This window comes from Triticum aestivum, chromosome 2B, assembly GCF_018294505.1.
Source record: "Triticum aestivum cultivar Chinese Spring chromosome 2B, IWGSC CS RefSeq v2.1, whole genome shotgun sequence".
Classification (NCBI taxonomy): Eukaryota; Viridiplantae; Streptophyta; class Magnoliopsida; order Poales; family Poaceae; genus Triticum; species Triticum aestivum.
In genome coordinates, this window is record NC_057798.1 from 722,559,560 (window position 1) to 722,585,850 (window position 26,291).

The window sequence follows — 26,291 nt, forward strand, 5'->3', positions numbered from 1 at the left end:
TGTATGATTTGTTATCTTTGCAAGTCTCTTCGAATTATCAGTTTGGTTTGGCCTACTAGATTGATATTTCTTGCAATGGGAGAAGTGCTTAGCTTCGGGTTCAATCTTGTGGTGTCCTTTCCCAGTGACAGCAGGGGCTGCAAGGCGCATATTGTATTGTTGCCATCGAGGATAAAAAATGGGGTTTATATCATATTGCTTGAGTTTATCCCTCTACATCATGTCATCTTGCCTAATGCGTTACTCTGTTCTTATGAACTTAATACTCTAGATGCATGCTGGATAGCGGTCGATGTGTGGAGTAATAGTAGTAGATGCAGAATCATTTCGATCTACTTGTCGCGAACGTGATGCCTATATACATGATCATGCTTAGATATTCTCATAATTATGCACTTTTCTATCAATTGCTTGACAGTAATTTGTTCACCCACCGTAATACTGATGCTATCTTGGGAGAAGCCACTAGTGAAACCTATGGCCCTCGGGTCTATTTTCCATCATATAAGTTTCCGATCCATTTTTTTTGCAATCTTTACTTTCCAATCTATATCATAAAAATACCAAAAATATTTATCTTATTATCTCTATCAGATCTCACTTTTGCGAGTGGCCGTGAAGGGATTGACAACCTGTTTAGCACGTTGGTTGCCAGGTTCTTATTTGTTTGTGTAGGTATGAGGCATTTGCGTGTAGCCTCCTACTGGATTGCTACCTTGGTTCTCGAAAACTGAGGGAAATACTTATGCTACTTTGCTGCATCACCCTTTCCTCTTCAAGGGAAAACCAATGCATGCGCAAGAGGTAGAAAGAAGGATTTGTGGCGCCGTTGCCGGGGATTCTACGCTCAAGTCAACATACCAAGTACCCATTGCAAACCCTTATCCCTCGCATTACATTATTTGTCATTTGCCTCTCGTTTTCCTCTCCCCCACTTCAGCCTTGCCGTTTTATTCGCCCTCTCTTTTCGTTCGCCCCTTTTTCGCTTGCCTCCTGTGTGCTTGTGTGTTGGATTGTTTGTCACGGTGGCTCAAGATAATACTAAATTGTGTGATTTTTCCAATACCAACAACAATGATTTTCTTAACACTCCGATTGCTCCTCTTACCGATGTTGAATCTTGTGAAATTAATGTTGCTTTGTTGAATCTTGTCATAAAAGATCAATTCTCTGGCCTTCCTAGTGAAGATGCCGCTACTCATCTAAACAACTTTGTTGATTTGTGTGATATGCAAAAGAAGAAAGATGTGGATAATGATATTGTTAAATTGAAGCTATTTCCGTTTTCACTTAGAGATTGTGCTAAAACTTGGTTTTCGCCTTTGCCTAAAAATAGTATTGATTCATGGAATAAGTGCAAAGATGCTTTTATCTCTAAGTATTTTCCTCCCGCTAAGATCATCTCTCTTAGAAACGGTATTATGAATTTTAAGCAACTTGATCATGAACATGTTGCACAATCTTGGGAGAGGATGAAATTAATGATTCACAATTGCCCTACACATGGATTAATTTTATGGATGATCATACAAAAGTTTTATGCCGGATTGAATTTTGCTTCTATAAATCTTTTAGATTCGGCCACGGGAGGCACTTTGATGGAAATCACTTGAGGAGAAGCTACTAAACTCCTATATAATATTATGGTTAATTATTCTCAATGGCACATTGAAAGATCTACTAGTAAAAAGGTTCATGCGGTAGAAGAGATTAATATTTTGAGTGGAAAGATGGATGAACTTATGAAATTGTTTGCTAATAAGAGTGCTCCTATTGATCCTAATGATATGCCTTTGTCTACTTTGATTGAGAATAATAATGAATCTATGGATGTGAATTTTCTTGGTAGGAATAATTTTGGTAACAACACGTATAGAGGAAGCTTTAATCCTAGGCCGTTTCCTAGTAATTCCTCTAATAATTATGGTAATTCCTACAACAACTCTTATGGAATTTTTAGTAAGATGCCCTCTGATTTTGAGATTGGTGTTAAATAATTTATGATTTCTCAAAAGAATTTCAATGCTTTGCTTGAAGAAAAATTGCCTAAGATTGATGAATTGGCTAGGAACATGGATAGAATTTCTCTTGATGTCAAACTTAGATCTATTTCACCTAAGCATGATATCAATGAGTCTCTCAAATCTATGAAAATTTCCATTGATGAGTGCAAGGAAAGAACCGCTAGAATGCGTGTTAAGAAAGATTGCTTTGTAAAAGAGTGTTCTTCTAGTTTTCATGAAAATAGGGATGAAGATCTAAAAGTGATTGATGTGTCTCCTATTAAATCTTTGTTTTGCAATATGAATCTTTATAATGATGGGAATGGAGATGAGTCAACTTTAGTTAAGAGGCGTCCCAATGATTCAGAGTTTTTAGATCTTGATGCAAAAATTGGTAAAGGTGGGATTGAAGAGGTCAAAAACTTTACATAGCAATGAACCCACTATTTTGGATTTCAAGGAATTTAATTATGATAATTGTTCTTTAATAGATTATATTTCCTTGTTGTAATCCGTGTTAAATTCTCCTCATGCTTATAGTCAAAATAAAGCTTTTACTAAACATATCGTTGATGCCTTAATGCAATCTTATGAAGAAAAACTTGAATTAGAAGTTTCTATACCTAGAAAACTTTATCATGAGTCGGAACCTACAATTAAAATTAAAATTAAAGATCATGAATGCTATGGTTTGTGTGATTTGGGTGCTAGTGTTTCCACGATTCCAAAACTTTGTGTGATGTGTTAGGTTTTCGTGAAATTGATGATTGCTCTTTAAACTAGCACCTTGTGGATTCCACCATTAAGAAACCTATGGGAAGGATTAATGATGTTATTATTGTTGCAAATAGGAATTATGTGCCCGTAGATTTTATTGTTCTTGATATAGATTGCAATCCTTCATGTTATATTATTTTTGGTAGACCTTTCCTTAGAACAATTGGTGCAATTATTGATATGAAAGAAGGAAATATTAGATTCCAATTTCCGTTAAGGAAGGGCATGGAACACTTTCCTAGGAAGAAAATTAAATTACCTTATGAATCTATTATGAGAGCCACCTATGAATTGAATACCAAAGATGGCAATACTTAGATCTATTCTCGCTTTTATGCCTAGCTAGGGGCGTTAAACGATAGCACTTGTTGGGAGGCAACCCAATTTTATTTTTGTTCCTTGCTTTTTGTTCCTGTTTAGTAATAAATAATTCATCTAGCCTCTGGTTAGATGTGGTTTTGTGTTTTAATTAGTGTTTTTTCCAAGTAAAACCTTTAGGATAACCTACGGTGATAATTAACTTGATCTTGCTGAAAAATAAAAACTTTTGCACACACGAGAATGATTTTCATAAATCACATAAACGTGCTTTTAAGTTGATTATTTTTGCAAATATTAATAGACAAATTACCTAGGACTTCCTAATTTGGTAGAATTTGTGAGGTTCCATAAGTATTCAAAAGTTACAGATTGCTACAGACTGTTTTGTTTTTGACAGATTCTGTTTTTCGTGTGTTGTTTGCTGATTTTGATGAATCTATGGCTAGTATCAGGGGTATGAACCATAGAGAAGTTGGAATACAGTAGGTTTAGCACCAATATAAATAAAGAATGAGTTCATTACAGTACCTTAAAGTGGTGGTTTGTTTTCTTGTACTAACGGAGCTCATGAGATTTTTTGTTGAGTTTTGTGTTGTGAAGTTTTCAAGTTTTTGGGTAAAGATTTGATGGTTTATGGAATAAGAAGTGGCAAGAGCCTAAGCTTGGGGATGCCCAAGTCACCCCAAGGTAAAATTCAAGGACAACCAAAAGCCTAAGCTTGGGGATGCCCCGGAAGGCATCCCCTCTTTCGTCTTCGTCCATCGATAACTTTACTTGATGCTATATTTTTATTCACCACATGATATGTATTTTGCTTGGAGCGTCTTGTATGATTTGAGTCTTTGATTTTTAGTGTACCACAATCATCCTTGCTGTACACACCTTTTGGAGAGACACACATGAATCAGAATTTATTAGAATACTCTATGTGCTTCACTTATATCTTTTCAGCTAGATAATTTTGCTCTAGTGCTTCACTTATATATTTTTAGAGCACGGTGGTGGTTTTATTTTATAGAAATTATTGATCTCTCATGCTTCACTTATATTATTTTGAGAGTCTTTTAGAACAACATGGTAATTTGCTTTGGTTATAAAATTGGTCCTAATATGATGAGCATCCAAGATAGGTATAATAAAAACTATCATATAGAGTGCATTAAACACTATGATAAATTTGATACTTGATAATTTTTTTGAGATATAAAGGTGGTAATGTTAGAGTCATGCTAGTTGGGTAATTATGAAATTGAGAAATACTTGTGTTAAAGTTGGCAAGTCCCGTAACATGCACGTATGGTGAACATTGTGTGATAAATTTGAAGCATGGGGTGTTCTTTGATTGCCTTCCTTATGAGTGGAGGTCAGGATCGCGCGATGGTTAACTCCTACCAGCCCTTCCCCTAGGAGCATGCGTAGTAGTACTTTGCTTCGAGGGCTAATAAACTTTTGCAATAAGTATATGAGTTCTTTATGACTAATGTGAGTCCATGTATTATACACACTCTTACCCTTCAGCAATTTGCTAGCCTCTACGGTACTGTGCATTACCCTTTCTCACCTTGAGAGTTGGTGCAAACTTCGCCGGTGCATCCAAACCCCGTGATATGATACGCTCTATCACACATAAACCTCCTTATATCTTCCTCAAAACAGCCACCATACCTACCTATTATGGCATTTCCATAGCCATTCCGAGATATATTGCCATGCAACTTTCCACCGTTCTGTTTATTATGACACGCTCCATCATCGTCATATTGCTTTGCATGATCATGTAGTTGACATCGTATTTGTGGCCAAGCCACCTTTAAAAAAATTTCATACATGTTATTCTTGATTCATTGCATATCCCGGTACACCGCCAGAGGCATTCACGTAGAGTCATATTTTGTCCTAAGTATTGAGTTGTAATTCTTGAGTTGTAAATAAATAGAAGTGTGATGATTTCCATTATTAGAGAATTGTCCCATGTGAGGAAAGGATGATGGAGACTATGATTCCCCCACAAGTTGGGATGAGACTCCGGACTTTATGAAAAATAAAAGAGGCCAAAGAAGCCCAAATAAAAAAAAGAGGCCAAAGAATCCCATAAAAAAAGAAAAAAAATGAGACAAAAATAGAGAAGGGACAATGTTACTATCCTTTTACCACATTTGTGCTTCAAAGTAGCACCATGATCTTCATGATAGAGAGTCTCCTATGTTGTCACTTTCATATACTAGTGGGAATTTTTCATTATGGAACTTGGCTTATATATTCCAATGATGGGCTTCCTCAAATTGCCCTAGGTCTTCGTGAGCAAGCAAGTTGGATGCACACCCACTTAGTTTCTTTTTGATGAGCTTTCATACATTTATAGATCTAGTGCATCCGTTGCATGGCAATCCCTACTCCTCGTATTGACATCAATTGATGGGCATCTCCATAGCCCGTTTATTAGCCGCGTTAATATGAGACTTTCTCCCTTTTTGTTTTCTCACATAATCCCTATCATCATCCTCTACTCCACCCATAGTGATATGTCCATCGCTTACGCTCAGGTATTGCGTGAGGGTTGAAAAGGTTGAAGCGAGTTAAAAAGTATGAACCAATTGCTTGGTTGAAACCGGGGTTGTGCATGATGGGAGCATTTTGTGTGACGAAAATGAAGCATGGCCAAAATATATGATTTTGTAGGGGTAAGCTTTCTTTGGCTAAGTTATTTTGATAAGACATAAACTGCTTGGTTAGCATGCTTGAAGTATTACTATTTTTATGTCAATATTAAACTTTTATCTTGAATCTTTTGGATCTGAACATTAATGCCACAATAAAGAAAATTACATTGAGAATTATGCTAGGTAGCATTCCATATCAAAAATTTTGTTTTTATCATTTACCTACTCAAGCACGAGCAGGAATTAAGCTTGGGGATGCTTGATACGTCTCCAATGTATCTATAATTTTTTATTGTTCCATGCTATTATATTACCTGTTTTGGATGTTTAATCGGCTTTATTATGCACTTTTATATTATTTTTGGGACTAACCTATTAACCGGAGGCCCAGTCCAAATTGATGTTTTTTTGCCTATTTCAGTGTTTCGTAGAAAAGGAATATCAAACGGAGTCCAAATGGAATGAAACCTTTGGGAGAGTTATTTTTGGAACAAACGCAATCCAGGAGACTTGGAGTGGACGTCAAGAAAGAAACGAGGAGGCCACAGGCAGGAGGGCGCGCCTAGGGGGCTAGGCGCGCCCCACCCTCGTGGGTCCCTCGTGGCTCCCCTGACCGAATTCCTTCGCATATATATACTCATATACCCCGAAAACATCCAGGAGCACCACGAAACCCTATTTCCACCACCGCAACCTTCTGTACCTGTGAGATCCCATCTTGGGGCCTTTTCCAGCGCTCCACCAGAGGGGGAATCGATCATGGAGGGCTTCTACATCAACACCATAGCCTCTCCGATGAAGTGTGAGTAGTTTACCACAAACCTTCGGGTCCATAGTTATTAGCTAGATGGCTTCTCTCTCTTTGAATCTCAATACAAAGTTATCCTCGATCTTCTTGGAGATCTATTCGATGTAATTCTTTTTGCGGTGTGTTTGTCGAGATCCGATGAATTGTGGGTTTATGATCAAGATTATCTATGAGCAATATTTGAATCTCCTCTGAATTCTTTTATGTATGATTTGTTATCTTTGCAAGTCTCTTCGAATTATCAGTTTGGTTTGGCCTACTAGATTGATCTTTCTTGCAATGGGAGAAGTGCTTAGCTTTGGGTTCAATCTTGCGGTGTTCTTTCCCAGTGATATCAGGGGCAGCAAGGCATGTATTGTATTGTTGCCATCGAGGATAAAAAGATGGGGTTTATATCATATTGCTTGAGTTTATCCCTCTATATCATGTCATCTTGCCTAATGTGTTACTCTATTCTTATGAACTTAATACTCTAGATGCATGCTGGATAGCGGTCGATGTGTGGAGTAATAGTAGTAGATGCAGAATCGTTTCGATCTACTTGTCGCAGATGTGATACCTATATACATGATTATGTCTAGATATTCTCATAATTATGCACTTTTCTATCGATTGCTCGACAGTAATTTGTTCACCCACCGTAATACTTATGCTATCTTGAGAGAAGCCACTAGTGAAACCTATGGCCCCCAGATCTATTTTCCATCATATAAGTTTCTGATCTATTTTATTTTGCAATCTTTACTTTCCAATCTATATCATAAAAATACCAAAAATATTTATCTTATTATCTCTATCAGATCTGACTTTTGCAAGTGGCCGTGAAGGGATTGACAACCCCTTTAGCGCATTGGTTGCTAGGTTCTTATTTGTTTGTGTAGGTACGAGTGATTTGCGTGTAGCCTCCCACAGGATTGATACCTTGGTTCTCAAAAACTGAGGGAAATACTTACGCTACTTTGCTGCATCACCCTTTCCTCTTCATGGGAAAACCAACGCATGCTCAAGAGGTAGCAATTAACTCCCAGCCGAGTCAAGTGATTATGGTACCCAGACATTCTGAGTATGTGCTCACTAACAGAACTTATCTCCTCCATCTTGCAGCTATAAAACTTGTTGGAGACTTCATATCTCTCAACTCGGGCATTTGCTTGAAATATCAACTTCAACTACTGGAACATCTTATATGGTCCATGACGTTCAAAACGTCTTTGAAGTCCCGATTCTAAGACGTAAATCATGGCACACTGAACTAACAAGTAGTCATCAGATCGAGCCTGCCACGCGTTCACAACGTCAGCTTCTGCTCCTGCAGCAGGCCTTGCACCTAGCGGTGCATCAAGGACATAATTCTTCTGTGCGGCAATGAGGATAATCCTCGAGTTATGGACCCAGTCTGTGTAGTTGCTACCATCATATTTCAACTTAGCTTTCTCTAGGAACACATTAAAATTCAAAGGAACGGTAGCACGGGCCATTGATCTACAACATGGATATGCAAAAAACTATCAGGACTAAGTTCATGATAAATTAAGTTCAATTAATCATATTACTTAAGAACTCCCACTTAGATAGACATCCCTCTAGCCATCTAAATGATACGTGATCCAAATCAACTAAACCATGTCCGATGGAGTAGTCATCAATGGTGAACATCACTATGTTGATCATATCTACTATATGATTCAAGTTCGGCCTTTCGGTCTCCAGTGTTCCGAGGCCATATCTGTATATGCTAGGCTCGTCAAGTTTAACCCGAGTATTCTGTGTGTGCAAATTTGGCTTGCACCCGTTTTATTTGAACGTAGAGTTTATCACACCCGATCATCACATGGTGTCTCAGCACGAAGAAATTTCGCAACGGTGCATACTCGGGGAGAACACTTATACCTTGAAATTTTAGTGAGGGATCATCTTATAATGCTACCATCGTACTAAGCAAAATAAGATGCATTAAAGATAAACATCACATGCAATCAAAATATGTGACATGATATGGCCATCATCATCTTGTGCTTTTGATCTACATCATCGAAGCAACGTCATGATCTCCATCGTCACCGGCTTGACACCTTGATCTCCATCATAGTGCCGTGGTCGACTGGTCGTCTCACCAACCATTGCTTCTACGACTATCGCTGCCGCTTAGTGATAAAGTAAAGCAATTACATAGCGCTTGTATTTCATACAATAAAGCGACAACCATATGGCTCCTGCCAGTTGTCGATAACTTCTACAAAACATGATCATCTCATACAACAATCTTTATATCACATCATGTCTTGACCATATCACATCACAACATGCCCTGCAAAAACAAGTTAGACGTCCTCTACTTTGTTTGTTGCAAGTTTTACGTGGCTGCTATGGGCTTCTAGCATGAACCATACATACTTACGGCACAAAAACCACAACGGTGATTTATCAAGTTTGCTGTTTTAACCTTCACAAGGACCGGCCGCAGTCAAATTCGATTCAACTAAAGTTGGAGAAACAGACACCCGCCAGCCACCTTTATGCAAAACTAGTTGCATGTCTGTCGGTGGAACCGGTCTCATGAACGCGGTCATGCAAGGTTGGTCCGGGCTGCTTCATCCAACAATACCGCCAAATCAAAATAACACATTGGTGGTAAGCAATATGAAAATCACCGCCCACAACTCTTTGTGTTCTAGTCGTGCATATCATCTACGCATAGACCTGGCTCGAATGTCACGGTTGGGAAACGTAGCATGCAATTTCAAAAAAATTCCTACGCTCACGCAAGATCTATCTAGGAGATGCATAGCAACGAGAGGGGGATATTGTGTCCACGTACCCTCGTAGATCGAAAGTGGAAGTGTTAACTTAACGCGGTTGATGTAGTCAAACGTCTTCTCAAATCAACCGATCAAGTACCGAACGTATGACACCTCCGAGTTCTGCACATGTTCAACTCGATGACGTCCCTCAAACTCTTGATCCAGTAGAGTCACAAAGGAGTCAATGATTTACATCAACACGACGGCGTGATGACGGTGTTGCATGTGATCCGCGCAGGGCTTCTCCTAAGCACTACGATAATATGACCGGAGGACTAAACGATGGAGGGGGGCACCACACACGGCTAAACAATTGATGTGCTTTGGGGTGCCCCCCTGCCCCCGTATATAAAGGAGGAGGGGAGGAGTCCGGCCACAAGGGGTGTGCCAAGGAGGGGGAGTCTCACTAGGATTCCTAGTCCTAGTAGGATTCACCCCCCCTCTTTTCCTTCTCATGGAGGGGGAAAAGGGAGAGGGAAGAGGAGAAGGAAAGGGGGGGCTCCCCTAGTCTAATTCGGACTCCCCATGGGTGGGGGGTGCGGCTTCCCCTTGTGGGCTGCCTCCCCTCTCCCCTATGGCCCATGTAGGCCTAACAATTCTCCGGGGGGGGGGGGTCCGGTAACCTCCCGGTACTCCGAAAAATACCCGAACCTTTTCGAAACCATCCCGGTGTCCGAATATCATCGTCCAATATATCAATCTTTATCGCTCGACCATTTCGAGACTCCTCGTCATGTCCGTGATCTGATCTGGGACTCCGAACTACCTTCAGTCACCAAAACACATAACTCATGTAATACATATTGTCATTGAACGTTAAGCGTGCGGACCCTACGGGTTTGAGAACTATGTAGACATGACCGAGACACCTCTCCGGTCAATAACCAATAGCGGAACCTGGATGCTCATATTGGTTCCCACATATTCTCCGAAGATCTTTATCGGTCGAACCGCAATGTCAACATATGTTATTCCCTTTGTCATCAGTATGTTACTTGCCCGAGATTCGATCATCGGTATCTTCATACCTAGTTCAATCTCATTACCGGCAAGTCTCTTTACTCGTTCCGTAGTGCATCATCCCGTAACTAACTCATTAGTCACATTGCTTGCAAGCTCTTCATATGGTATGCATTACCGAGAGGGCCCAGAGATACCTCTCCGATACTTGGAGTGACAAATCCTAATCTCGATCTATGCCAACCCAACAGACACCTTCGGAGATACCTGTAGAGCATCTTTATAGTCACCCAGTTATGTTGTGATGTTTGATAGCACATAAGGCATTCCTCCGGTGTCCGAGAGTTGCATAATCTCATAGTCGGAGGAATATATATTTGACACGAAGAAAGGAGTACCGATAAAACTGAACGATCATTATGCTAAGCTAACGGATGGGTCTTATCCATCACATCATTCCACTAATGATGTGATCCCGTTTATCAAATGAAAACTCATGCCCATGGCTAGGAAACTTAACCATCTTTGATCAACGAGCTAGTCTAGTAGAAGCATACTAGGGACACATAGTTTTGTCTATGTATTCACACATGTATTAAGTTTCTGGTTAATTCAATAATAATCATTTATCATGAATAAGGAAACATAAAATAACAACTTTATTATTGCCTCTAGGGCATATTTCCTTCACTATCCACCTGCATCTATCAATCTCATATGAAAATAATTGCAATGTTGGTAGAAAGGGACACCCTACCGTGTATTGAACAATGCATACCTTGTTACCCAGTTGAGTACAGTAGATGGTCTTTTTCACACTAAATGTCCGAAATTGAGCACATCGTGAAATTTTGATGAGCAAATTTTTTTTTCTACCAGCGCCGAGCGAAACCATTTTTGCATCAGTTGTTATAGCATACGTTAAGAGATTTTTGACAACCAAACACGGTCCAACCCAGTTCTGCTAGGTAGCATGTGGTACTCTATAGTATTGTTGATACACAATGTTTTAGGATAATCCGATCCTTTCTAATATGGTTATCATATTTATCGATAAAATATAAATTATGGACTTACAACATGTTAACAGAACATTTTTATGAGATGATTTGATGGTTGCTATTGTTTAATTATGAAATTTTAATACTACATCCAATCCAAAATAAGTGTCGTGGTTTTGAACTAAGGTTAGTTCAAGCTTGGTTCAAAACTACTACACTTATTTTGGATCGGAGGGAGTGCCTTTTAGTGTCTTATGTTTGCTGATTATGCTTATGTAAAAATATGTGCTCATCGATATGTGTAAGTCAGTCTTCATATCAATTTCACATATTGGTCTATAGTTTTCTATACCACATGATTTTGTAGTTAATAACATTTGTTTGTCTATGCACATGTTGCACTAGTGCAAAAACAACATCGTTGATGGTTTACGGAAGGACCATCATTGGTACCAATGACAATGGTGGCCGCAGAAATTGACGGTTAGTGGTAAGTTCAAAAGCAAACCAACATCTGATGAAAAATTCATCAAAAGTTAGATGGTCATTGCTGATCTTATTACCACTCCAGATTTGATATGAATGACATGGCTAATTTATTTTGTCTATATTATTATGCATACTAATGACGAGCCTAATCTTGGTTGGCCAATGGTGGCAAAGAGGCCCAAAACAGAATCCCTAACTCCACATATCAATGTTTCTCTTACTGCACTCCTTTTTCTCCCCACCGCCATACTCCTCTCATGTTTGGTATCGACCCCATGACTCCTCTATCGCTCTTGATTTCTTCTCCTTCTCCTAATAGGGTTTCCCCCACCACCACTGGCCTCCCCACCTTACACTACCGTCACCTCCTTGTCGTCTTTTGCTCCCCGCCTCCTCATTTTTCTCCGCTGGAGCCACCTGTCTCTTCTCTGTCCACTACCGAGGAGGAGGATATGTTTGTCGAGGAGTTGGACAAAGAGGTATGATGGAGGCTGGTGAGAGAGGAGGCGAAGATGAGACCTTCCAAGGCCAAGGATGTTGTGGTTGTCAACTACGATCCAGAGTTCGTTGCGAGCCCATTCGTCTGGTGGTGGAAACTATTGGATATATGCCTTAGAGGCAATAATAATTTGGTTATTATCATATTTCTCGTTCATAATAAATGTTTATTATTCATGCTAGAATTGTATTGTCTGGAAACTTAAATACATGTGTGGGTATATAAACTACACCCCTAGTAAGCCTCTACTAGACTAGCTCGTTGATCAAAGATGGTTATGGTTTCCTAACCATAGACATGAGTTGTCATTTGATAATTGGATCACATCATTAGGATAATGATGTGATGGACAAGACCCAACTGTAAGCTTAGCATATGATCGTATCACCTTAGTTCTTGCTACGGATTTCTTGATGTCAAGTATCAGTTCCTTACACCATGAGATCATGCCACTCCCAGATACCGGAGGAATACTTTTTTCTATCAAACGTCACTTCGTAACTGGGTGATCATAAAGGTGCTCTACAGGTATCTCTGAAGGTGTCTGTTGGGTTGGCATGGATCGAGACTGAAATTTGTCACTCCGTATGACGAAGAGATATCTCTGGGCCCTCTCGGTAATACAACATCGTTAAGGGGAAAAGAGTCCTAAGGGGATAATACAGATCTGCCGGAGACAGACCTCCACACGCCCACCGATGATGTAGTGTCAAAAAAACGCCTTACATTATGGAATGTAGGGAGTATTTGTGTACTTCTGGTGCTTGATACTTGGACTTTAATAATACAGATTTGCCAATATATGGTTGTGTGCATAGAAAAAACCCCGACAGGGGAAGTTTGTTCCAGTGCCCTGTCATGGGGATTGGGCACTTGTCACGCAATGCCATACACCCGGTATCTTTTTTTAGGGTAACACATACCGCTTTATTTCAGAACAGTCTGGGATCTTATCAAAGACCACATCTAACACAAAATCTGGAGGCACCATTAGCCTAACCTTACATAACTCTTCTCATGTCCGTACCTTAGCTAACTTGTGTGGGGTGTTATTAGCAGCCCTCATACCCATGACAGTTTCACATCGTTGAACCAAGAGGTAAATACACTAGAAGTCTTAGAACTTGCGTGTGACGGTCAGTTTGATACACAAACTTGCAAAATACGTGTTTCTGGTCATCTAACTTATGCGGACGTGCAAATACGGTCACATTATCCGTACGTGGGTATATTCGCTGCCTACATGGCACACCAACATGGCCAGGGCCGATGTTTTTTTTTTCAAAAACACCCTCAATTTTCCACTTTGTACAAAAGCACTCCAACAATAGTTGTCGCCGGGTCCCACTATCGGTGTAAAGTTGTAAATATATTGGGCCCATTGTCAGTGGCTAGTGCACGTGATGTTTTTTTTCTAGAAACACGCTCATTTTTTTACTTTGTACAAAAGCACTCCAACAATAGTTGTCCACTGGGTCCTACGGCAGTGTAAATTGTAAATATATTAGGCTGGAAAAAATGGGACGGGCGAGTTCTAACCAACGACCTATTGTAATGGAACCTATCCACCACAGCTGATTGTACTTGGTATTTCATTTCGACTACTAAGGTATGTCACCTCCAAAATAGAAGTGCACATTCTGAATATATTTTCATTTCTCTAGAGTTTCAAATTTACAGTTATTCAGATTCAAACAAATTTTCAGATGAATTGTTTGAAATAAAATTACGTACATTCATTCTGCGCTATATTTTCTTTTGTCTAGATTTTTTAATCTAAAATTATTTGAATTCAAATAAAATTTATTTATTTATTCCGTAAAAAATATACATGCATTCATTCTGACCTATGTTTTCTTTTACCTATATTTTCCAATTTAAAATTATTTGAATTTGAACAAAATTTCCGTTGACCTGTTTGAAAGAAACTTAAGTACATTCATTATGAACTATATTTATTTTATGTAGATTATTAAAATTCAAATAAAAATTAGTTGATTTGTCCGAAAAAAATTACGTACATTCATTCTGACCCATATTTTATTTTATCTAGATTTTCAAATTTAAAACTATTCAAATTCAAGCAAATTTTTGTTGATTTGTCCCCAAAAAATACGTACATTCATTGGGCACTATATTTCCTTTTATCGTTATTTTCAAATTTTAAATTATTTGAATTCAAACAAAAAATTAGATGATTTGTCCAAAATACTATATTCCCTTTTCTCGTTTGGTTTCTACTTTAACTCGTACGGTTTATCTTATATAACGCTAATTGTGCTCTATAAACGTCAACAGTAAGGAGGTCAAGTGGCTATTTAAGCGAGGCGAATCATAGCAGGTCATGTGTTTGAATCCTGTTGCCGCTCTAGCACTTTTCATTTTATTTAAGGATTTTCAGCATAAATAAATAAAATGCAAGGGTGCTTTTAAAAAAAACAATGCATGCGGATTACCCACTGCATCAGCCACTGACAATGGGCCCATGCCACATTGGCAAGCCAAGCGTGCACATGATACGGTAGAAAGCACCGTATATGAACGGAAAGACAAGTTAGATGACCAGAAACATGTATTTTACAAATTTATGCACCAAATTGATCGTCACGTGCAAGTTTTGTGACTTGTGGTGTATTTACCTCTTGAACCAACTAAGCATCCGCTTGATCTCCTCTACTAGCAGCTGTGAAGGTGACGTAGTCCCAGCGTATTACGAGCCTGTAGAACCGCCCCCTCGAAGGGTCACGTCGAAGCGGCACCACGCTCGCGCCACAGGCGTAGCACCCACGATTTGCCGCTGGAGCAGTATCGCCGAGGTCCATGTACGTACTATCGGCACATCAATCCCATCCAGAAACCAGAGTCTCACTCGCAAACCCAGCGGTCCGCAGGGCGCGCGCGCACACGCACAGACACGGTGGACCGGTGGCCAGTCTACACGCCGGACAAGTGACGGCATCACCGCGTGCGCCGGACGGCGGCTAGACGTGGTGAGGTACGTACGAAATACCCCCGTTTGGTTTCTCTCCGTGTGCCGCTAGCTCGGCCTCCCATCCATCTGCAAGCCGTGCAGTGCGTAATGGAGCCACTGCTCCACGCCTCCCTCGGTGGCAATACGTACGTAGTCGCAGGCCGAGCCACAGGCGCGTAGCACCACCACGCCAGCCTCCCTCACCTCTGCTCAGCTGCCCGGTGGCCAGTGGGGATCAAGCCAGCCGTAAAAAAGAGGCAAAGCAAAGCAAGGGCGAGAGAGAGAGAGGGTTTTTGTTTTTTTTAGTTTTTTTTGGGGGTTTGGGTTGGGTTGGGGCACGGAGCGCCTGCGCGAATGAGGAATCATGGCTGATGCCTGATGGCTTCCGCCCTCGAAAGGTCGGCATCTTTATCCCATTCCCATTGTTGGCAAGGGAGGGGAGCGAGAAGAAGCAGCAAAAGGCGCACACCGTATGTAGTAGTATGTATCATTGCCCTCTACTCACTCTACTACTGCCCCGCCCAGGCCCATCCTACATCCTACTACACCTCACTCTACACCGTACCGCCACCACCGCGTCCGCGGCCCGGGAGGTAGGGCTCCTCCGCGCGTGCTCCCGGGCCTGCCTCTGCCTGCCTAGCACCAGTGCACCACACCCTCCACTCCACCGCTTTGCTTTGCATCGCCTCGCCTCGCCTTTATCAGAGGCAGAGCGCCCCCAGCCCCAGCCCCTCCTCTTATTACGCTCGCTCCGGCACTTGCACTTGCCCGGCCCGTCCGTGCCTTCCTCCTCGGAGACATTGTTGGCGCTCTGCTTCTGCGGGACAAGGTAGGTTCTCCACCTCTCCTTCTCCCCCCCATTTCTCCGATTACCTCCTATCGACTCTCCACCGGTTAGTGCTAGCTTCCAATGCCGCCGGCGACCTATGCTTCGGCTCTTGGAAATGGAGTCGGAAGTCTGCGGCGTTCTCCACACGGGCTCACCGCACCTGCTGCATGGGGTTTCGTCGTCTTCTCACTCTTGTGAAATGCCTCACACCCCACGCCTCGCCTCGCCTCGCCTGCTTAAAGGACTAGTTCTAGCAGTGATCCTATAGGATAGGAAGGGTGGGGCGTTCCCCTTGTTCGACCCCACCCCACGCCACGCCATGCTCCAGGCCGCCGCGAGCTCGCTTCCCAGGAGACGGCATTCCGTCGAGCACCTAAGCTCTACTAGTATGTATAGCAAGATTCCCGGCGCCATTTTGCTCTGCGCCTAGCTCCAGCCCCTGTCGGCTCTCGGCTCTCGCGTCGCGTGAAAACACAAAAGCCGCCTTCCCTTCTTTCTCGGGAAAGTGGGGCAGGGGCGGGTTTTCAGCCAGCCATGCGGACCCAACCCGAGCTCTCACTCTAGCTTCCTGCTACTGCTACTAGCTCGCCATTCCGAACGCATTTTTTTGGGGCCTTCTTGCATACATACTCCTGCCTGCCTGCTTGCTTGCTTGCTTGCTCACACACACTGAACTGACAGGCATCCTCTGCTTCTCTTGCGACGACCTGCAGGCACTCTGATCTCCGAGAATCTGTGATTGATTGATTGATCAATGGCGAAGTCTGGCTATTAAGCTGCTCGTTTGCCAGTCGGTGCACCCAGCTCAAGCTCGAGCTCGATTCAGCAGCGACTCTTTAGCTTGGATTTGGTCGGGGGAGATACATGGCGGCGGCCTCGCAGGAGAAGCAGCAGCAGCAGCTGCCGGCGTTCGGCGTGCTGAGGAACGCGGCGGCGCTGCTCGACGAAATGCAGCTCATGGGGGAGGCGCAGGGCGCCAAGAAGGTGATCAACTCGGAGCTCTGGCACGCCTGCGCCGGCCCGCTCGTCTGCCTGCCGCAGCGCGGGAGCCTCGTCTACTACTTCCCCCAGGGCCACAGCGAGCAGGTCCGTCTGAATCCTTCTACTGCATCAACAGTCCTGCTCTGCTCTCAACTGTTTTAGATCACCTGATGACTTCATGCATGGATTGCTCAAGTTTTTCTTGATCTGCCAGGTCGCGGCCACCACCAAGAAGACACCCAACTCTCGGATCCCGAACTACCCGAGCCTGCCGTCGCAGCTGCTGTGCCAAGTCCACAACATCACCATGCATGTAAGTTTATATTGTTCATCTTCAGGTTCAGGTCAGGTGTAGGGTTCATCTTCAGGTTCAGCTGCCTATGCAGCCTGATGAATGCTTGTATTTTGCACAGGCCGACAAGGACACTGACGAGGTCTACGCGCAGATGACTCTTCAACCAGTGAACTCTGTAAGTACTGTCGGAAATGGAGCTTGGTGAAAAATTCAGAACATGCTGAACTGTATTTTCTCTACAGTGTTCACTGAAAGTGTAAAACTGTCACACCTGATTCGAAGATCCTGTCAATTTCAGGAAACCGACGTGTTCCCGATCCCGTCTCTCGGAAGCTATGCCAAGAGCAAGCATCCAGCCGAGTATTTCTGCAAGAATTTGACAGCGAGCGATACGAGCACGCACGGCGGTTTCTCGGTGCCGCGAAGAGCCGCCGAGAAGCTGTTCCCACAGCTGGTATACATCAGCATCTTGTCCACATTTTCATTTACCTACTTGGTTATTCATTGTGAATGCTTCAGCTCATGCATAGGTTATGTCTTTGGACTTGCAGGATTACTCGATGCAACCTCCGAACCAGGAGCTTATCGTGCGAGATTTGCATGATAACATGTGGACGTTTCGTCACATTTATCGTGGTAGGGTCGAATGCTGTTTGACCTGCTTTTAACTTGTTCATTCATTCAAGGGTATATAATTTGGGTGTCCTGGGTCACTGTCTTCTAAAAGTTTCTTCATTTGGTGCTTCTTGCAGGGCAGCCGAAGCGACATCTTCTAACGACTGGATGGAGCCTCTTTGTCGGCGCAAAACGGCTTAAAGCAGGGGATTCTGTCTTATTTATCAGGTATATGCATGGACCCAACTTGTATGATACACTAGTATGAATATTTTTGGGATCTTAACCAAATGCATCTTGCACTACTGCATCTGAAAAGGTTCAGACTATGGTATTGGTGTGAACTCTTAATTATTGGATGGAATGAACCATATGGATTATGGAGACAGTTCCTGCATTGAACTGCCATCATATTTAGGGGCTACAATGTTGGTTAAAGTGTAGAATCAATCTCAAATTATGTGCATGTTATTAAGATGTAACAAATGTACTATATTAATCGATTACTTATTGGTCTTTCTACTATCTGTTTACAGACATTTCCAACTTGCTGAATTCAATTTTTTCATGCAGCCGTAGCTGTACTGAACTTACACATTTAAGCTACCCTGATTAGTGCTATGATGCTATGTGGCAGACACCAAACCTTTACTCAACCAGACTGGGAACAACTTATATTACCTAAAGGATTTCCACTCGGTGAATTTGTGAGAACCGAACGTCCATTCCTGACAAAAGTTACTGGTTTCAGGGATGAGAAGTCACAACTACTTGTCGGTGTTAGGCGTGCCACCAATCAGCAAACAGCATTGTCATCTTCGGTTCTGTCCACTGATAGCATGCACATCGGTGTTCTGGCTGCTGCAGCTCATGCTGCATCAAGTGGTAGTTCATTTACCATTTACTACAATCCTAGGTACAAAATCTTTCTCCATCTCCATTTTGCCTGCCAGTTCATATGGTTTACTGGTGGCATATTTTAACATATATACGCTCTTGAAATCTCTTCAGAACGAGCCCATCGCCGTTTGTAGTTCCTGTTGCGAGGTATAATAAGGCCAACTATATCCAGCAATCAGTTGGCATGAGAATGGCTATGATGTTTGAGACAGAGGAGTCAAGCAAGCGCAGGTTTGTCCACTAACTAGAACTAAATACTTTGTCATAGGCAGATAGCATATTTTTTCTGCTTTTGATTTGATGCTCTGTATTCTACTCCAGTAAACTGCAACTGATGTTAGAAGGCAATATATACTGTCATGCTTTCAAGTTTAAATTACTTGTTCTGCAAATCTTTCTCACTTTCATCTTTGAGAAAAATGACCATATCAAGCCACCTCTAGAATATTGAGTAGTAGTATAATGCAATATACCATTCACTTATGAAGGTTTAGCACCATCTTTCAATGTGTATGCTCGGTGAAGTTGTTCTGCATCATATCTGAATAAAAATGTATCTGTTTGACAGATACACTGGTACAATTGTGGGAGTTAGCGACTCTGATCCGATGAGATGGCCCAACTCCAAATGGCGCAACTTGCAGGTGCCTTGCTTTCCTTCCAAAAAACTTGAATGAACCTACCTGCCTATCATCATGTAGCCATCCTTATGTACATTGCATTAACAGATTGAATGGGATGAACATGGATACGGAGAAAGACCCGAGCGTGTGAGCATATGGGACATTGAAACTCCGGAGAACACTATAGTGTTCCCTTCCGCATCATTGAATTCGAAGCGACAATGCCTGCCTGGTTATGGAGGTACTTCTCAACCATGCTTTATTACTTGCAGTACCTGGGGTAGTGACTGAGTCTGAAAATATTTGTTGTACCATTTCGTAAGTTGGAAACTAACCCTTTTTTTTTACTTGCAGTGCCTGGGCTAGATATTGCATCTGTAAATATGTCACCATTTCAAAGGGCACCTGGAAATCCATATGGTAACTTGCAGCATATGCCCGCCGTTGGATCAGAATTGGCTATGATGATGTTTCTGAATCAATCTGGCCAAAACATAGGGACTCCACTCAGTTGTCACCAGTCCTCTTATTCTAGTATTATTCAAAATGTCAAGCAAAACTACATGCCTCCTTCAACATTTGGTCATCCCATTGGTTCAATAAAGCCAGAAAGCATGCCTTCCAATGAAGCCCAGCAGCAGCAGCTGCATGCTCCTAAGATGCAGAGAGGCAATTCAGAAAGCTGTGAAGTTCAGCCTGCCACTGATTCAGTTTCTGCGTCGGAGCTACATGCTGCAGGAAGAGAGCCAAGATACACAGATAAATCTCCAAGTCAAAGCATTTCAGAGCAAAATGGCAAGGGTGAGCCTAGAGTCAAGCCTCGGAGGAGCAAGAAAGGCTCATCTCACAAAACCATTTCAGAGAATTCTGAACTTTCTTCGGCACCTTCACGGTTTTGCGATGACCAACAACATGTTTCAGAAGCAGAACTAGTCAGTTGTGACACCAAACATGTTAACTGTGGTAACAATGAAGGTTCATCTGGTGCACTTACTCATGGTGATTTTGCTGGACAGCTGCAGTGTCAGCAGGTCGAACAAAATGAACTAGTGTCACCACCAAAGTTGGAATCATCAATATCACCTGATGGAGGGAAGTCAGTTAACTCATTTCCCAACCAGGCGTCTTTTTCGCAGTTCTTCGATGGTCTGGATTGGATGGTTCAGCCTCCCTATTACCAAGACTCCAATGGGATTCAGTCAGTTAGTGCATCAGAGAACATCTTCAGTCCATCTGCTAATATAGGTTCCACAATAAATACTGATACTCTGGAGACTTTTCAGAATTCTTGCCTCTCAGACTGCTTCCCCAATTCCATACAAGACTTCATCGGCAGCCCGGATCTGCATTCACTAACATTTCTGTCACCTGAGATGCAAAATCTGGATGTCCACCACGACGGAAGCAACGTACCGAGCACATCCAACTCGTATGTACAAATGAGCTTCTCTGAAGATGATAGTGGAAGTCACATGGAATCCATTCAAAGAGGAATGAATAACATCTCTTCTTGCTCTCAACCACAGACTACCGAGGGCTTTAATCTGGGAATGTACTCGAAGTTGCCAAGTTTGAAGGAGTCTCAGGTTTTGTCTCTGCCAGAGATCCATAACAGTTCCAGGGGCACATCATCATGCAGCATGGATGCAGCAGAGTACAGCATTGACCGAAGCGCAAAGCCGTTGAAACCACCGGTGCGGACATACACAAAGGTATGGTACTACAACACTTCCAAGTAGGCAGCATTTGCTGAAACTTCTCTGATAATGAGATTGTAACTTCAAGCTTTTGCTTATGCTAATGTTATCTTCTGATCCATGACAAGCAGGTTCAAAAGCTAGGATCTGTTGGAAGATCTATCGATGTCACGCGGTATAGAGATTACCGTGAGCTGAGATCAGCCATCGCATCCATGTTTGGGCTCCAGGGGAAGCTCGAGCACCCTGCAAGTTCAGACTGGAAGCTAGTGTACGTCGACTACGAAAACGATGTGCTTCTTGTTGGCGACGATCCATGGGAGTAAGTATCTGCAGCTCTGTTTCTTGACAAAATCCAGCATAACACATCCCTTGGGTTAATCCATGTCCTAATGTAGTACTCCCTCCGTAAAGAAATATAAGAGTGTTTTGATCACTAAAATAGTAATCTAAACACTTCTATATTTCTTTACAGAGTGAGTACAGTTCTTAGGAATTCTTCACTCACTCACTCACTCACTGACCGTATTGTGCTCCTCTGAATCTTGGCAGGGAATTCATCAACTGCGTGCGATGCATCCGGATCCTATCACCTTCAGAAGTACAGCAGATGAGCGAGAACGGCATGCAAGTCTTGAACGACTGCATCCAAGCAGACCAGTAGGCCAACTCACTGATCAGGATGCGTCTGGAAAATCAAAATAAAGCAGAGAGCAAGATTAAGCTAGATTGCTGTTCTGAACACAGTAGTGCCTTCCTTAGTTAATTGTAGGCTGATTTTTTGACAGTGTATTTTGGTAGGGGATTTAGATTTACCAGCGTTTTGTGTGGTGTTATCATCATCTTTCCCAAATGCTGAAGAACCCCCAGGCAGTTTGCTGTGCGATTGCTACTTCCAGTGCTTGTTTGTGATGATGCGCATTATAGAGAGAGCCTGATGTCTCAACACCAGTGTAAATGTTAGGATTTGGGTTGTCAATTGTAGATTCATTTACAACTACTCCCTCCTTTCCTAAATATTTGTCTTTCTAGAGATTTCAACGAGGGACTACATACGGAGCAAAATGAGTGAATCTACACTCTAAAATATGTTTATATACATCCGTATGTGGTAGTCTATTTGAAATCTCTAAAAAGATAAATATTTAGGAACGGAGGGAGTAGTTTGACAGGTGTGGATCTTTGTTGGCAATGGTGGGTGCCCTGCTCAGCATCACTCACTGCACTCTCTATGTCAGTTGCTCTGTTGCATAACCCTATATATATGTACACAAATGCTATGCAGATAGGGCTTTTTTCGCGTACCTGGATCTGGATCTGGAGCTACATTCTCTGTTGTCGCCTCATGTGTCGTTTTCGTCAGTATAAAAATGCAGCAAAGTAGAATGTTTTTGTTCCCAAAATTGGTCGGGCAGACAGTTTAAGGTTGAGGTTGAGGTCAAGCCTCCTCCTGCTATGCTATAATAATGGGCACGGCGACCCTGACGACACGACAGACCAAGAAGAGCTTCAGAAACGGGAACCGAAATCCAAACCCCCGACCCACCCAAGCGTCTCCGCTCTCCTTCTGCCGCAGTGGCCCGCCGCGACGCCAAGATAGGGACCGACGCCCCCGCCCCCGCCCCGGCCGCGGCCGCCGGAGACGGCGACGCGGCCCGGAAGCGGCCGGGCGGGCAGGACGCGGCCGCGGGCGCCGACAGCAAGCGCCGCCGCGCGGAGCACCCCTCCTCCGGCTCCCGGGACCGCAACCCCCACCAGCCGCAGCGGCAGCAGCAGAAGCCGGGGCGCCCCGGGGACGGGGGCAAGGGGAAGAGGGAGACGATGCGGGCGTCGCACATCCTGATCAAGCACGAGGGGTCCCGGCGCAAGGCCTCGTGGCGGGACCCCGACGGCGTCGCCATCTCCGCCACCACCCGCGACGACGCCGCCGACCTCGCCCGCGCCCTCCGCGACCAGATCGCCGCCGGGGAGCTCCAGTTCGACGCCGCCGCCCGCGACAACTCCGACTGCAACTCCGCCAAGCGCGGCGGCGACCTCGGTCAGTGCCCCCTCCCCCCCCTGCCCGCCCGATTTGCTGGTGCGCGCGCGCTATGTGCCATGTTTGTGTGGATTTGCTTCTGGGTGTGGCCAATTTGGGGGTGTCGGTGGCGCTTGGTGTGTGGAATGCTGATCAGAATTTGGCAAAACTAGCTTGCGTGGCGTGTTACATAACCTGGATATGTTGGCTGGTCCCATACAGCCTCACTGGAGTGCTGCATCTCTGACTGAGAGATGCACTATAATTCAGGCAATAATCTGAGTTGTTATGCAGGAGTAGCTTCAATTGTGTGCAACTATGGATGAATGCCAGATGTTCCCTCTTCAACTCTTTAAGCATTCTACAAGTTCTGTTGGCTTCTTAGCCCCACTATAAGGCGGTTTGTTGTCAGTACCCATGTCTGTTATATTGGAACTGACCAATTAATATCTCTCTCTTTATCTAATCTTAGCCCACTATAAGGCGGTTCGTTGTTGGCACCCAAGTCTGTTGTATTCGAACTGACCAATTGATGTCTCTCTGTTATCTTAGTCCACTGCAAGTCGGTTAGTTGTTGGTACCCATGTCTATTGTATTTGAACTGACCAATTAATATCTCTCTGTTCCTGTCATATTTTTTTTTGACCTTTCAGTGATTAGGTAAGTACTTATATCCACTAGAACAAATAATGGTCGCGTTAACCAACTCAGGATGATTTACTCCAGTTAGTTCCCTAATTTGCTCTTTCTATGAGTTTTGTTAATAATAATTGCGAAGGTTTCCTTGTTTTCTCTGATTTTTTTGTTGCCTGCAACTATATGTAAAAACTGGTAGTACATGCTTTATGTATGTTATAATTCCAATGTCCAGGCTACCTTTTGAGCCTGCCCTTAGCCAGGTCATTTTTTAGCTGAGATTCCTACCTGCATGAATATTGTGGAATGTTGCAGGGATAACACACGCCTGTGGGACACACCAAAATACACTATAAAGACGTGGTGATATATTACTTTTCCAAAAACAAGAAGCTGACCAACTGAACATGGTGGCATGTTTAAATTGTATAGTGTTTCATAGTTGTTCTGTCCAAAATTACAGCATGCTTCTCTGCAGTACCTTTTCTATAATTGATAATTTCCTAGGGTTATCGAATCATCGATTTTGGAACATTAAATGGGACAATTGAGCACCATTATGAGCAAGAACGTTAAAAAAATTTAAGTCGACCAACCAGGCACTAGCACCCAGTGGCATTGTTCTAAAGAAGTACGACGGACACCAGCCAGTCAGTCCGTGGTGCGTAAACAAATTCCACCTCATGCAGGTGTTGAACCCTGGTGGGCGTGTTGTCACTGGAGCACCCCCACCAAACGAGTGACGTTCGGTTCTCAAATATGTTCTTATTGTGTTGACATATTTGCACTGCATGCACCCAGCATCCACAAGGGACTAAAATCATGAAAATAGCACACATCACTAGATTTTTTTCTTCCTGGCGCAGTATTTTTTCTAGTGTTCTTAACCAACTGCATCTTACATTGCTAAGAAATGTGAATTGCTCTAGGCCTGTTCAGGTAAACTCTATTTTGCATGGGAGTATGGGATGAAACATCTGTACAACGTAGACAATCCCTGCATTAAAATGCTAGTTCAAAACTGCGACACTTATTAGGGAGTATCATATTTCGGGGATGCAGTCTAGAATCTGTTTTGCCTTGATTTATGTTATTTGGATGCTGTAATGAAGGAATGCCATGTGCATCATACTGTTATGTCTTGTCTTTTTCCGCGACAAACTCGTGGTCTTTCCAGTTTCCACTACTAGTACTTCATTACTGTCTTCTATTGTACCCCTGATGCTTCAATTCAGTCATTCTCTTTATGATTCAAAAATTCGTTCATAATCAGGCCTAACTTAGCGTTTCACGATTTATGGCCGTAGGTCCATTCGAGAAGGGCAAGATGCAGAAGCCTTTCGAGAAGGCAGTGATTGCTCTGAAGGTGGGGGACATGAGCGACGTGGTTGATACTGAGAGCGGGGTGCACATCATCTTGAGGACCGGGTGACAGTGTCCGTGGAGATCCATATGAGATTGGCTTGAAACATCGCTCGTTCTCTTAAGCAGAGACCTTTTGTTATTTAACCTGCATTGTAACAGTGCTGACTGCAAAGCTACTAAGGGATTGGTTGTATGCCAGGATTAGACGTTGGTGGTGCCTGTGTTGTCTCGATAATGTTACAGCTTTTGAGTGGAATTCAGTTGTTATTTAAGGTTCAAGTGTTGAACAGTCAATTTGAGTCCAGCCACTTTCACATTCACATATTTGCGTTTACCATGACCACTGCACTTGTCTCGGGAAGATCACTAGCGAAGCAACAACTAAAACACATGAGATGACAATCACAACAGTAAGTAGTATCCTTCCAGCTTCACACCATAACATAGTACTCCCTCCATTTTTATATACAAGGCCACAAACTCAAATTACATGTATCATGATAAAATTTAATGTCTTGCTTTGTAAACCAGCTTTCTTTTCGTTTACTTGGATTTACGCCGCAAGCATGCAAGTAAGAAATAGGAAACTGAGTGGAGTGTCATTATGACTACACACATGTAAGTATTAAACGTGTTTGCTAGAACGAGGAAATATCATTAACTTTTGTCTTGATTACTGTTATTGGCCTTGTATAGATGCAAAATGTATTTTTCATAATGGCCTTGTACAAGTAAATGGAGGGAGTATAACGTATCAACAAACAAAAAACCCCACATACTCCCTCATGAAGAGTGTACATTTGGCTTTAAAATTCATTCTACAAAAAACTGTACTTTTATCTTCCCAATGCACTTTAAAGTAGAAAAATAGTTGACGAGAAGCACGGTAATCAAGACCAATGACATTCTACACTTGGTCTCCTTAATTTCTATATGCACTTAGCTCGTTGGGGGTTGGTAAAGGAAAGAGATGGTGGCTTGCACCTTTCCAATGCATTTTTTACCCTACTGCATAATTTGTCCTAAATTTTTTATATGTACAC

General features: G+C 42.7%; 1 protein-coding gene and 1 pseudogene across 4 annotated transcripts; both read left to right on the plus strand.

The window, feature by feature from the left end:
* The first annotated feature begins 15,858 nt into the window (after positions 1 to 15,858).
* On the plus strand, positions 15,859 to 22,534 carry LOC123046954 (auxin response factor 11). Of its 4 annotated transcripts, none has more exons than XM_044470415.1 (14): positions 15,859 to 16,119; positions 16,833 to 17,205; positions 17,315 to 17,413; positions 17,514 to 17,570; positions 17,694 to 17,849; positions 17,947 to 18,028; positions 18,148 to 18,238; positions 18,762 to 18,926; positions 19,022 to 19,141; positions 19,479 to 19,554; positions 19,639 to 19,774; positions 19,888 to 21,245; positions 21,362 to 21,552; positions 21,783 to 22,534. In XM_044470415.1, the coding sequence occupies exons 2-14, from the start codon at positions 16,984 to 16,986 to the stop codon at positions 21,892 to 21,894; spliced, it is 2,865 nt and encodes a 954-aa protein (XP_044326350.1). In that variant the 5' UTR covers positions 15,859 to 16,119; positions 16,833 to 16,983; the 3' UTR covers positions 21,895 to 22,534. The 4 variants fall into 4 exon arrangements, with proteins under 4 accessions (XP_044326350.1, XP_044326347.1, XP_044326349.1 ...); XM_044470412.1 differs by having other exon boundaries at positions 15,862 to 16,119; positions 17,947 to 18,031; XM_044470414.1 differs by lacking the exon at positions 15,859 to 16,119 and adding an exon at positions 16,490 to 16,505 and having other exon boundaries at positions 17,947 to 18,031.
* A 147-nt stretch (positions 22,535 to 22,681) lies between these two features.
* LOC123046956 (peptidyl-prolyl cis-trans isomerase NIMA-interacting 1-like) lies at positions 22,682 to 25,542 on the plus strand (annotated as a pseudogene).
* Positions 25,543 to 26,291: the final 749 nt, after the last annotated feature.

Excerpts from the sequence above, each read along its gene's own strand:
- LOC123046954 (XM_044470412.1), top strand. The coding sequence starts at position 16,984 with ATGGCGGCGGCCTCGCAGGAGAAGCAGCAGCAGCAGCTGCCGGCGTTC. Across the intron at positions 17,414-17,513 it reads TCCACAACATCACCATGCAT|GCCGACAAGGACACTGACGA; the intron begins GTAAGTTTATAT and ends TATTTTGCACAG. Across the intron at positions 18,927-19,021 it reads ACCATTTACTACAATCCTAG|AACGAGCCCATCGCCGTTTG; the intron begins GTACAAAATCTT and ends AAATCTCTTCAG.